This window comes from Hemitrygon akajei, chromosome 29, assembly GCF_048418815.1.
Source record: "Hemitrygon akajei chromosome 29, sHemAka1.3, whole genome shotgun sequence".
NCBI lineage: Eukaryota > Metazoa > Chordata > Chondrichthyes > Myliobatiformes > Dasyatidae > Hemitrygon > Hemitrygon akajei.
This window is the reverse complement of record NC_133152.1, coordinates 14,936,235-14,948,557: the sequence shown is the minus strand read 5'-3', so window position 1 is coordinate 14,948,557 and position 12,323 is coordinate 14,936,235. Positions and strand designations below refer to the sequence as shown.

The window sequence follows — 12,323 nt, the reverse complement described above, 5'->3', positions numbered from 1 at the left end:
TCAGCAGCAGTGAGCTCCCCTGGGTCCACTGCACTGAATTCCCTGGGTCCTAAAGTCCACCGCAGTGAGACAGGTCAAATGGGACAAGTGGGGGCAGTGCTGACTGGAAAGGGGGGGGGGGGTTCAGGGTGAATCTTGCTAAGAAAAATCTAAGCCAAATACAAAGTTACACACTCAACACCGTGTCAACGGCAACGACTTAAAATGGTGGACGGCGTCGTGATCCGACTTAAAATGACAGATGGCGTTGTCCTTCCTCGGTTCGTAAGTACGAGTTGTTCGTAAGTCGGATGTTTGTAACTCGGGGACTGCCTGTATACCAATAGTTAAGTCTGATTTATTCTGGGTGGGTTTTCATGAGGAAACTTGCTTTCTTTTTGCTGAACAGTTTAAACTGCTTCAGGCTGTTACATGACTTTCACATTCCTGTTGGAAACAAAATATTACATTTTCAAATGTGGTCTTTTAGATGACAAGTGCTGTTGTAATTGGTCTTTAATTTCCTCAGTTTGTAGATGTTTTCATTGAGTGCACTGTTCCTTCCATATGCTTAACAGATATTCCCTCATTTCCTTATTTAAAAATGCTAAATTATTAATGTCAAGGCTAACATTCTACGTAACATCAGTCCATTCTGTCCCCAAGATCAACATGAGAAAACACTGCATTGCTGCTGAACAGTTTCAGGAGATAACATGCCAGCTATCAAAATGGGTAATATTACATTCAGCAAATATGAAAATAGTTGCTAATACACAGACACACGTTTGATAGCATTTATTTATCAGCTGAGCATTATAATATTCCTTAATTTAGTTTTAGGCTGCAGTTTGTTAAATTCATGTCAAACATATGTTCCTGCATGGAGTTGCCTTCTTTCCCTTCAAGTGGTTGCTGTTTTCTCCAAAGCCTGCATTCTCAAAACAGTGCCTCGAAAAAGTATTCAGATCCACAACTATTTTCACTTTTTACTGGTTCGTTTTATAAATTTAAAATGTATTGAAATAGGAATTTTGAGCTAATCTACAGAACAGTGTGCATCATGTCAAATCAAAATAAAAATTCCAAAACCTGTCAACAATTTACTAAAAATTAAGAACTGAAATTGAGGCTGAAGAAGTATTCATCCCCTTTGTAATTACTACGCTAACTTTCCTCAGATCCATTACTTTGCAAATTCACCCAGTTTATTGATGCAGAAGGTTGGAGGATCACCTGTTTTCAATGAACTCTTAAGAATAAATACCCCTTCCCTCTAAGATCCAGCAATATGGTAGATTTTCAACAGACAAAACCAAAATGAAGTCAGGGAAATGATAATAGAGAAGCACAAATCTGGGAAAGGGTACAAGACCATCTCAAAGACACTGAACATACTTCTGAGCTCAGTGCAGTCCATCATGAAAAAATGGAAAATATAGGAAACCACAGCCACACTGCCTAGGTCAGACGGCCCTTCTAAACTTAGTTGACAGAGAAGAATGAGACTTGTAAGGGAGGCTACTTTGATGCCCGCAGTCACTCTGAGTGAGCTGCAATAGTCAGTGGCTGCAACTGGAGATGAAGATCACAGCTCCACAATCTCTAAGGCTTTGCAAAAAAAAAAGTAGTATTTATGGAAGAGTGACAAGGAAGAAGCCCTGGCAAAAGAAAAAGCATATCCTTGACCATAAAGACTTTGCAAGGCATCACTTAGATGCTGTAAGGATGTGGAAGAAAGTCTTGTGGTCAGTTGAGACTAAAGTGGATCTTTTTGGCCTCAACACCAAGCAGTTATTGGTTGATTGGCATCCCTCTGTCTCAAAGGACTATTGTTGATTATTATCATCATCAACACAAGCCTGGACAGAAGGTATGGAGGTCCTGAGATACCCAGATGTCAAGATACACCAGTGTAATTCAAGGGAAAGCGTATGAAGCAATGCGGATGATACCAGCTTGGCTGCAGGAGCCGCCAAAAGGATGTTCAATGTTGTCCAGCTGCCTTAGGGACTCCATTCTGGGTTTACTCCTGCAGCCTTCGTCTCTCCTAAGGCTGCCCACAGGGCAGCTATTTACCCATAGCTGGGGATCTGGTTCACAAGCACCAGGGTGTGTACACACACCGGTGGACCTGTGTGCTGTGTGTACAGGGGCTAGACCTCCTGTCTACTGTTGTACAGCCTGAGTCCGAAAGGAATTCATTTTCCAAGTGTTGCCAGCAAGGAAGCACTACATGAGGCTAAGTGGTACCTGTGGCAAATCTAGAACTGCATGTCAGCTAGGTAACAGCATCCCTACTGAGAAGTATGGTGGAGGCAGCATCATGCTTTGTGGATGCTTTCTAACAGCAATGAATGAAAATCTGTTTAGGATTGATGGGAAGATGAATGCTGCTAAATACAGAGATATCCTGGATTAAAAACTTGCCAGTATCTGGCAGAAAGCTTAAACTGGGGAGGAAGTTTGTCTTTTAGCAGGACAATGACCCAAAGCACACTGCCAGAGCAAATCTGGAGTGGTTTCAAATGAAGAAAGTTGATGTTCTTGAGAGGCCCATTCAGAGTATCGGCCTTAACCCGATCGAGCATCTCTGGCAAGGCCTCAATATTGCTGTCTACCCTACTCCTCAACTAACCTGGCATAGCTTGAGCAATTTTGCAAAGAGGAATGGGCTCCATCACATTGTGCAAAAGTCATAGAGACTTATCCAAAAAGACTACTAGCTGTAATACTGGTTGGTCACAATCTCTTTGTTGATTATTGGGACAAAAAATTCTTCAGGTGTTGAGAAAAACGATGCTGGAAGAATTTAGCAGGGCAGCTAGCATCTCTGGAGGCAAAAGGTGTATATTGACATTTTGGTTTGAGAACCTGCATCAGGACAGTGAGAAAAGGAAAAATCACCAAAGTGAGCAGTGTGAGGGAGGGTGGGGCAAAAGTTGGTAAATGGAAGATGGAACCAGATGACTTAGGGGTTGGATGGGGTGTAAAATGATAAAAAGATGGAACTGGAGGAGATGGAAAAGAGAACCAAAAGCTCAACAGTTGATTGTGTGAGGGAAGAAAATACCAGGGGTTAAGGTCACCCAAAATTGGAAAATTCAGTGTTTATACTATTGGTTATTAGCTATCCAAGTGGTGTTTGGCTTCACCAAAGCATTGGAAAAGATAGACACAGTGGCGCAGGAGTGGGATGGCATATGGATGACATGCAGTTAGAAAGTTGAGATGGCTGTTGTAAACAAAATGTAGGTGAAGCCAAATCTTTTAATCCTGATGCAGGTCTTCACCTGAAATAAGGCGTAACTCCTTTTGCCTCTACAGATGCTGCTTGACCCATTGAGTTCTTATAGTGTACTGTTTTTTTTTTTAACTGTTTATTGTCATTTGAAGTGCAACAAACAATAAATTGATTATGACCTAAAAGTGCAGTCACTCAGTTTCAAGGGCAGGTTCAATTAAATAGGTATGGCCAATGTTCTCAATGATTTTGCTAGGTCTGATGTTTTCCCAGATGCTGTTCTATTTTGCAGTTTAGAGAAATTGTTCAGGCCCAAGGGACCTTTTTGTTATTGTTATTCTATTCTGAAATACATTGAGAACTGGATGTTTCACTTTGGCCATAAAATTCTCCAATTTCATGTCAAGGAAAAATAAACATACTTAGTAAATAGCAAACAGGAGGAAATCTGCAGATGCTGGAAATTCAGACAACACACACAAAATGCTGGTGGAACACAGCAGGCCTGCTGTGTTCCACCAGCATTTTGTGTGTGATACTTAGTAAATAATTGGTTCTGCCTGTACTTGCCCTCTGAATGTAACCGCCTCATATCGTGACTATCCTGTATTCCTTTGTCCAGTCCCTTCCAATTTACATCCAGGATACCTTGCGTACCCTCCACCAGTTTGAAAACTCTTTTTCTGGTCCTCATTGCCTCATCTTCACTATGGATGTGCAGTCTTTATATCCATCCCTGTTAGGAAGTCTTTAAAACTTTGTTTCTTTCTACAGGAAGGTCTGACTAGATCTTGTCCACCAGCATTTTTATCTATCTGGCTAAATTTGTTATTACCCTGAACAACTTAACTTTTAACTGCTTTCACAAATCAAAGGTCTAGCTGGGTGAACTCACAGGGGCTCTAGCTACACCTGCCTTCTTGGCTACATATAACAGTCTTCCAGACTTCTGGTACTACTTCCCCAACTCTTTCTCCATTACATTGACAACTGCTTTTGTGTTGCTTCCTGCACTTTGGCTACAAACTTCCACCCTGTTCTTAAATTGTATTGGATAATTCTTGACTCTTTTCTCCTTTTTCTGGGTCCCTCTTCCCATCTTGAGAAGCAAACTTTCTGCTGACACCTTACTATATAAAAAAAACTGACTTCTACAGCCAGCTGGGCTACATTTCCGTGTCTTGTAAGCATGTGATCCCCTTCTTCTAGTTTCCCTATCTCCACTGCAAATGCACTCAAGAAGATAAATCTAAAATGCCCTTGATTTTCAGGAAACTTGATATCTCTTCTACTGTGATGGTTAGGGCTTAACCATTTTTTCCAGGTGAAGTAAAGATTCATATGCATATCTTCTAACTCGTCTACTTTATTCAAGACCCAAGTGTAGATTGGGCTACAAATTTGCAGAGCAGCTTGCTCTGCAGCAATGGCATCTTGAGCTGCAATTTTCATGTCATTTTAACTCCCCTCCCATTCTCACTCCAATCTATCTGTCCTCATTCTTCATGCAGGATAAGGCTATATGCAAATCAGAGGAGCCCTACCTCATTTTCCACCTGTGTAGTCTGCAACCCAATGATGTGAGCATTGAATATTCCAGTTTCAGGTAACCCTTGTCTTCCTATATTTTATAAACAGCTCTCCACTCTTTCCTTGTAATCTCTGCTCCGCCCATTGTTGTCCCATTTCCTATGTCTTCCCGCATTGCCCCCCAGCAACGTTTTACCTCTGGATTTCTCCCCACATCTTCCCCTCCCCTTTTTTGGCTCCAGCTACGTTTTTGTTTGCCTCCACGTATAATTCACCTGCTTCGGTTTCCCAACTCCTCCACAACTGCCCTTCTGCATGGTTGTCTCTCCCTTATTCTTCATCCTTTCTGTGCACCAGTCAACTACAGGCCCACATCGCATCACTCTCCCTCTTTTTATTGTCTGTCTTCTCTCCCTACTGTCAATACTGATGCAGATTTCAGCTGGGAACAAGGACAGTTCTTTTTCTCCTCCACAGCTGCTTCTTGACTCTGAGTTAACCCAGCAGGTTGTTTGTGGCTCAGATTCCAGCATCCACAATCTTCAAGTAAATCATTATGTTGTTAGTGTTTTTTTCCCTCCCCCTTTATTATTTATTATCAGCTTATTTTATTATCAAATAATAAAGTCAGAGAATCAGCACTCTTTTTCAATCATTTTGATTGTATCCCCTCTCGTATTAGCTATTGCTATTATTGTATATAAGAGCGGGGGTTTCCTTGCTCAATGGTATTGTTCTATAGTATAAAAAAAAGGGTTGGGAACCCCTGTATTAGGGGGAAGATAGACTATATATAGAAGTGAGAATGAGGGCTGAGATAAAAGCTGGTATGTGATAGTTGGAACCAGACAGATGAAGGCAGGGTGATTGGGAAAGTAACCAGGTCAGAGAGGTTATAGGAAAGGAGAACAAAAGCAGAAGAAACCCATGTATATAAATATAAGTGATGGACTGATGATACAAGATGAGATAGTCTAATGAGTTTAGGCTGGTGACATAAAAACAGGCCCTTTTGGCCTAACTTGACTGTTGTCCCCTTGAGCTCGTCCCATTTGTCTGCATTTGACCCATATCCCTCTTAGTCTTGCCTATTATGTGCCTGTCTAAGTGTTGTTTAAACATTGTAATTGTACCTACCTGTACAACTTCATTTGGCAGCTCATTCCTTGTGTCTACCATCCTCTGAACAAACTTGCTCATCATGTCTGTTTTAAAATTTTCCTTTCCTACCTTAAATATTTGCTGGCTACTTTTAGAATTCCCTATCTTGGTGAAAATGTATTGTTAGCCATTCACCTTATCCATGCCTTTTACGATTTTATCTTAAGGTCACTCCAGAACTTCCTACACTCCAAGGAAGATAGTCCCAGTCTTCAGACTCTGCAACATCCATCTGAATCTTTTCTATACCCTTTCCATCTTAATAGCATCCAGTACACAGTATTTTAAGTGTAGTTTGGCCAATAGCCTGTACAGTTATAACATGACGTCCCAGCTCTTGTACTCAATGTCCTGATTGAAGTTGATAAGCATGCCATACACCTTTCACTCCACCTTTACCTGTACTTGCACTTTCAGGGAAATGAGCATCAACCTCTAGTCTTCCTGTTAACAATATTCTCCAGGGCTGTAGCATTTATTATGCAAGCCCTGTCCTGGTTTAATTTACACTTGTCATCTTATACTTGGCCAAGTTAAATTCTGTCTGCCATTGCTTGACCCACTTTCCCAGTTGCTCAAGATCCTGTTGTAATTTTAATAGGACGCCACAATAGCGTAACGATTAATGCAACACTGTTACAGCTTGGGGCATCAGTATTCAGTTCTGAGGTCCTCTGTAAGAAAGTTTGTTCATTCTTCCTGTGTTTTCTCTGGTTGCTCTGGTATCCGCCCACCATCCAAAGATACACCAGTTAGTAGACTAATTGGTCATTGTGAATTGTTCCGTGATTAGGCTACAGTTAAATAGGTGGTTGCTGGGTGGTGCAGCTTGTTGGGCTGTGAGGGACTGTTCTGTTCTGTCTCTCTCTCTCTCTCAGTTAAATAAAAATAACCATCTTCACGGTCCATTATGGCACTGATTTTGGTGTTATTTGCTAACTTGCTAATCATTGCAACTACATTATCATCCAAATCATTATATAGATGACAACTCCCAGCTCATTTCCTTGTGGCACACCACTGGTCTCTGGCCTCCAATTTGAAAAAATGACTCTCCTCTGCCACCCTCTGGCTACTTACAGGAAACCAGTTTTGTATCCAATTGGCCAGCTCACCATGTGTTCTGACTTTCTAGACTACCCTACCAAGTGATGGATGGAAAAGAAGAACCTAGAGAGAGAGAGACTCTGGCTGGACTGGTGAAACTGAGAAAGGAAAATGGAAGACAGAGTTACCTGAAACTGGAATATTCAATCTTCATACCATTGGGCTGTAGCTACCTCAATGAGAGATGCTCTGCTTCTAGTTTAGAGAAGACCAAAGACATTCAGTTTGATGTGGGAAGGGAGTTGAAATGATATGCATCAGTCAATTTAAGGTGGCCATTGTGGACTGAGTCCAGGTGATCTGACAAATATTTGCTGGTGGGGAAGGTTGTTGTTGCCAATCCATACTAATTGGGATCTGCTAGTTAGGAAGTTGATGATCCAGTTGAACAGAGAGGTATTGAGGCCTAGGTCTTGGAGCTTAGTGATGAGTTTCAAAGAGATGGTAGTGAATGCTGATCTGTAGTCAATAAAGAGCATTCTGACAAATGCATCTTCTGTTGACTTGTGATGGTAGGCGAATTGGAATCCAAATAGAAAAGGCCAATCTCTTGAAGCACTTCATCACGGTAGAAGTAAGTGTTACTGGATGATGGTCATTGAGGCAGGTTACCATATTCTTCTTGTACATTGATATGACTGAAGCCTACTTGAAACAGATGGATACCTCAGACTGCTGAAGTGAGAGGCTGAAGATGTTGGCAGTTAATTAGCATAGATCTTCAGTACTCAACCAGCTGTGCCATCGGAGCTAGATGCTTTTCATGGATTCATCATCCTAAAAAGATGCTGTCACATCAGCCCCGGAGACAGAAATCACAGGGTTATTGAGGCTGTGGGGATTTGTGAAAGGCCTCCATGTTCTGTTGGTCAAAGTAAGCATAAAAGGCATTGAATTCATCTGGGAACAAAAACATGTTGTTATTTATGTTGCTAGGTTTTACTTTGTAGGAGGTGATGGTTTTCAAGCTCTGCCACAGTTGTCAGGCTTCCCTCTGTGATTCAAGTTTAGTCTTCACGTGTTCCTCACAGATTTCAAATCTCCTGGTTCATCCAGAGCTTCTGGTTGGGGAAGACAGTGATTTATTGTTGGGAACACACTTATCTGTGAATGTCTTTTATATAAGTCTATGACAACAGTAGTGTATTCATTCAGGTCCTCTGAGTCCTTGAACATGGTCCAGTCCACTGTATTGAAGCAGTCCTATAGCCACTCCTCTGTCTCGCATGACCACCTCTATTGTCGTTGCCTCTCATACCTTGCTCTTCACCTTCTGCCTATAGGCAGGCAGGTGATCAGATTTCCTGAAATGAGGTCAAGGGATGGAATGGTAAGCATTCTTGGTATTGTGGCACTGGTCAAGTGTGTTGTATTTTCTGCTGCTGTAGGTAGTTGTGCAGGGTTATCTTCAAGATAGCCTGATTGAAAATCCAGCAAGGATGTAAAAGGTGTTCAGGGTAGGCTATTTCTACTTTGCTAATCATTGTACTCGGTCCATTTAATGCTAGTGTAACATCTGCTTTTGGCGGTGAGTAAACTATAGTCAGTATCACAGCAGAGAGCTAATGTAATCATTAGATGTTCCATGACAGGAGAAAAAGAGTGGGACAAGACCGTGCACATGATGAGTTTATCATGAAGCAGATGCCACTGCCTGGTCCAACTGATAGATTGAGAAGTCCTTGGGTAGGAGCGTGGTGTAAGGAGTGTGGGGGTGGGGAGCCATAGCTCAGTGAAACACAGAATGCAGCAATCACTCATTTCCCTCCGATACCACAATATACCACCTGATTGGGATTTGTATTTTGTTTTTCACATTTCACCACTAATGCTTCCCACATAGAAAATGTTAACTTGATTGCGTCAGTGAGCAAATCAGAACGTCAACAGGTTGAAGCAGACAATAGCTTACATTCGGATTTTTTAGGGTTCGTGTATCAATACTGTGTGGTGCATGATTAGGATTTGCTGTAAGTAAATTGAAAAGCTCAATTAACAGTGAAGCCTAACTGCTAGATTAGGTTTAATTTTCTTCTAAAAAGGTGCATTGTTTGTTTTGTATTTCATCATCTACTTCATTACCATAACTTTCCAGGAAGTGAACAACTGTCAGTCCTAGAAAATTATCCAAGATCATTGACAAAACATCAATTTTTGCATGATGCCAAGGCATAAATATTTTATTTATTAATGTAATCCTCATCTGCTTTCATTTTGCCATGTTAACTGAATGAAACCATACATTTTTGAGAATATCTACAATTGCTGTTTTTAAATTTGTTGTTATTCTGTTTTATTCTATCCATTTCTCTTGTAGAAATTATTATTGGTTCCATGCTTTCATATCAATACCATTGAACTAGATTTATCTGTCATTTAATCCTGAGTAGAAAACGTACAGCAAAAAGACCAAAGTTTGTCTGCACACTTTTACTGTAATATATAATACTGTAATATATATTTTTTCTTGGCCTATTCGTGATGTCTTTGCCTGATTGAAGGGTTAGGCAGATGACCCATGAGATTTATGCTGTCATTGAATTGGCGTTTTACCTCTGTGCTAAAAGAATAAAAATAAATTCTGTTAGTCTTGGAGTGTGTATCTTGGCTATGTAATTCATAAAAATGCAGATAATGGACAAGAATGGTGTGAGGGTCAGTGCATCTGCTGGTGCGAGTGTGGGATGGGGGGGAGTCGATGCTTCTGTTGCTTGTGCAGGGGGAGGAGTGTTTTGGGGCTTGATGGTTCTGTCATTCTTTGGGGTTCTTGTTTCATGAATATCTGTGAAGAGTGCAAATTTTAGGTTGTATGCTCTATACATTCTGTGATATTAAATGAACCTTTGAATTAAGCTCTTGTTCATTTTTCAGCTACTTCAAACACAGTAGTGTTTACTGTCTGGAGTTTGGTCCTGAAAGAAAAATAACTTGATATTAATAATAAAAAAAAGAAAAAGTTTGATTTTGGGATTGCTTCATAATTCTGAGTTTTGTAATGGTGTTTAAATGAATACACCTTTAGGTTTGAGCACAGTTTTAGCATTGAAGGAGACTAAAGGCTATTTTCTGCATTGTGGATTCTTAACCACTGAATCTATTTAAATTAGTTTCATTAGTTGTAAATTAGATGTTTCATCTTTTATATTAATTTTATACTATCAAGATATATGCAAAGCATTAGGAACACAACCTTTCTCTGAAGTGGTGGATATTTCAATTTTAAGTTGCCTTTTCTATGTTTAATATCTTAATAGCAGAGACTTATGAGAAGCAGCACCAGCTGTCAGTTCTGATCCTCCATCAAACATTGATACCCAATGATCTTCATTACACTCAAACATTTTTTAGCAAATAATGTATTTTGCTGTTTTGAGAATGCCACTTTGTCCTAACGTGTAGTGTCTCTGTCAGGTCCCACAGGTGCCCAGACAGGCAGGACCTGCTGCTTACACAACACACGAAATAAACAAAGGTCATCCAAATCTCCCCGCAACGCCGCCAGGCCATGCCTCTTCACCAGGCCTCTCACAGGTAACAACAATCACAGAAGTTGAAGGATATTTATCCTTTTTGGGAGGGGTTGAGTGTCAGAATAGAGAACAATAAAGCATCTCATTAAGTAACAATCAGTCCTGTTATTTTCATGGCTTCTTTGTTCATGAAAAATAAGGATGGTTCTTGAACATTGACAAAATAGACATGAAGTACTTTGTAAAGTTGGAGGTAGTGTAGCCTATTCAATTTCACTCGATAATATTAAAACAGCCTGGAACTTCATGTAATTGTTAGGAAGTTATTTAGGATCCATAATTAAAACAAAATAAAGTAAACCACAATTCCAAAGTTCACAGATCCTTCCTTCCGGAGACTTGACATGCAAAATTCTAAGGTTGTCCAGTATGAACTGAGCAAACATTCAAGCTGTTTGGCTTCTGACTTGAAGCTCTTCTGTTGTAATGATAGGGCTGACCAAGTAACTGGGTCCTGCGTCTTTGCACGTTGAAGCTTCTTTCTAGGTAGATTTTGAAAATTATTCTCTTCATGTTTGTAATTTTCTTGGGTGGGCACACCCAACTTCTAACCTTTGGCATTAATTTGAATATTGTAGGTTCCTTGATTTTGCTTCTTTGACAAAACTACCTAGCACTAGGTAAACTGCTAACAATATCTCTCTTTTAGACAATAGGCAGAAATGATATGTTATAATTAAATTATTCTCATCCCCTCTCACTTAAATTCTGAGTTAGTGCTTCCTCTGGATTGTCATGGTTGGCAATTTGCGTAGAGACTTGCATATACAGTGGATGTGGTCCTTGCAGTTTATGCTGTTTAAAATTACATTAAGAATAAGCAACATTATGTAGAGAATTGAAAATTTTTTTACAGTTGTGCTAAAAATATTGGATATATATGTTTAGTCTAAAATGTTTGAAATTTCTGGCAAATGAGTTAGTTGCAATTGTAAAAATGTAAAGCAAATGTCCGTGAGATTGATTCTCAAGCTAGCTTGGTACATGAATGCAAATTATATTTCAACAATTGAAAGTAAATTTTTGCAAATTCTAATTGTGAGCATGTCCCAGGTGCAAACTTAAACTAGAACAGTTACTGATTCATTAAATCAATCTTCATTTCTTTCAAGTAAATCTTTTGAATTTGACATGCATCTTTGCTGAAAGGTTGGATTAATTTGCCCTTGCTTCCGTTGGTTACTTACCATTCATAAATGCAATATGAAATAAAATGCTTTCATTTTGATGTCATTCTTTTAGTTAACATTGTATCAGGCAGCTAATTATTTTGGATGTTAGCATTTCCTGTAGGCCAGATTGGTACCAACTATCTGATCATGGTTGGACAGCCCTCTGAACAGTCTAGACTATTGTACTTTATCTCCTTTATTCAGATAGTCTGTTAAGAATGTTTTGAGGGATAGAAAAGAACAGGACATACGAGAGGATGTCTGTGAAAGTTAGTGAAGAATATACCCAAGGTCTTAATTTTACTTGCACGAATTATAAAATTATCGTTTTTTCCTTACTCATTTTCTGTATGTGGTCATCACTAGCAAGCCAGTTCCATTTAATGTTGAGAAGATAGAAATGGCTGAAGAGCTTTTTACTGAAGATACACCCACAGTGCTGTTGATAGGGAGTTCCTGGATTTAATCCCATCAAATTTAAAGGACTGGTGATACATGTCCTACTCAGAATGGTGGCAGCTTGTGGATAAACCAGCAGGTGGTGAAACGTGAAACACTGCAGCACAGGAGCCGGTGCCTTGGCTGAATTTGCCTGTGCTG

The 12,323-nt window shown here is 39.9% G+C and overlaps 1 protein-coding gene across 15 annotated transcripts in view; it reads left to right on the top strand.

The window, feature by feature from the left end:
- The window catches only part of eif4g3b (eukaryotic translation initiation factor 4 gamma, 3b), a 314,500-nt gene that overhangs the window by 74,340 nt on the left and 227,837 nt on the right, over window positions 1-12,323 (top strand). For 8 of the 15 annotated variants that reach the window (XM_073031699.1, XM_073031701.1, XM_073031698.1 and 5 more), the window contains one exon: window positions 10,433-10,552. The exons of 6 other annotated variants lie outside the window; for them this stretch is intronic. In XM_073031699.1, the coding sequence (XP_072887800.1) occupies window positions 10,433-10,552 (120 nt within the window). Of the gene's footprint in view, window positions 1-4,734; window positions 4,830-10,432; window positions 10,553-12,323 lie in introns of those variants that run through there. One more of the 15 variants, XM_073031712.1, reaches the window with a different exon arrangement.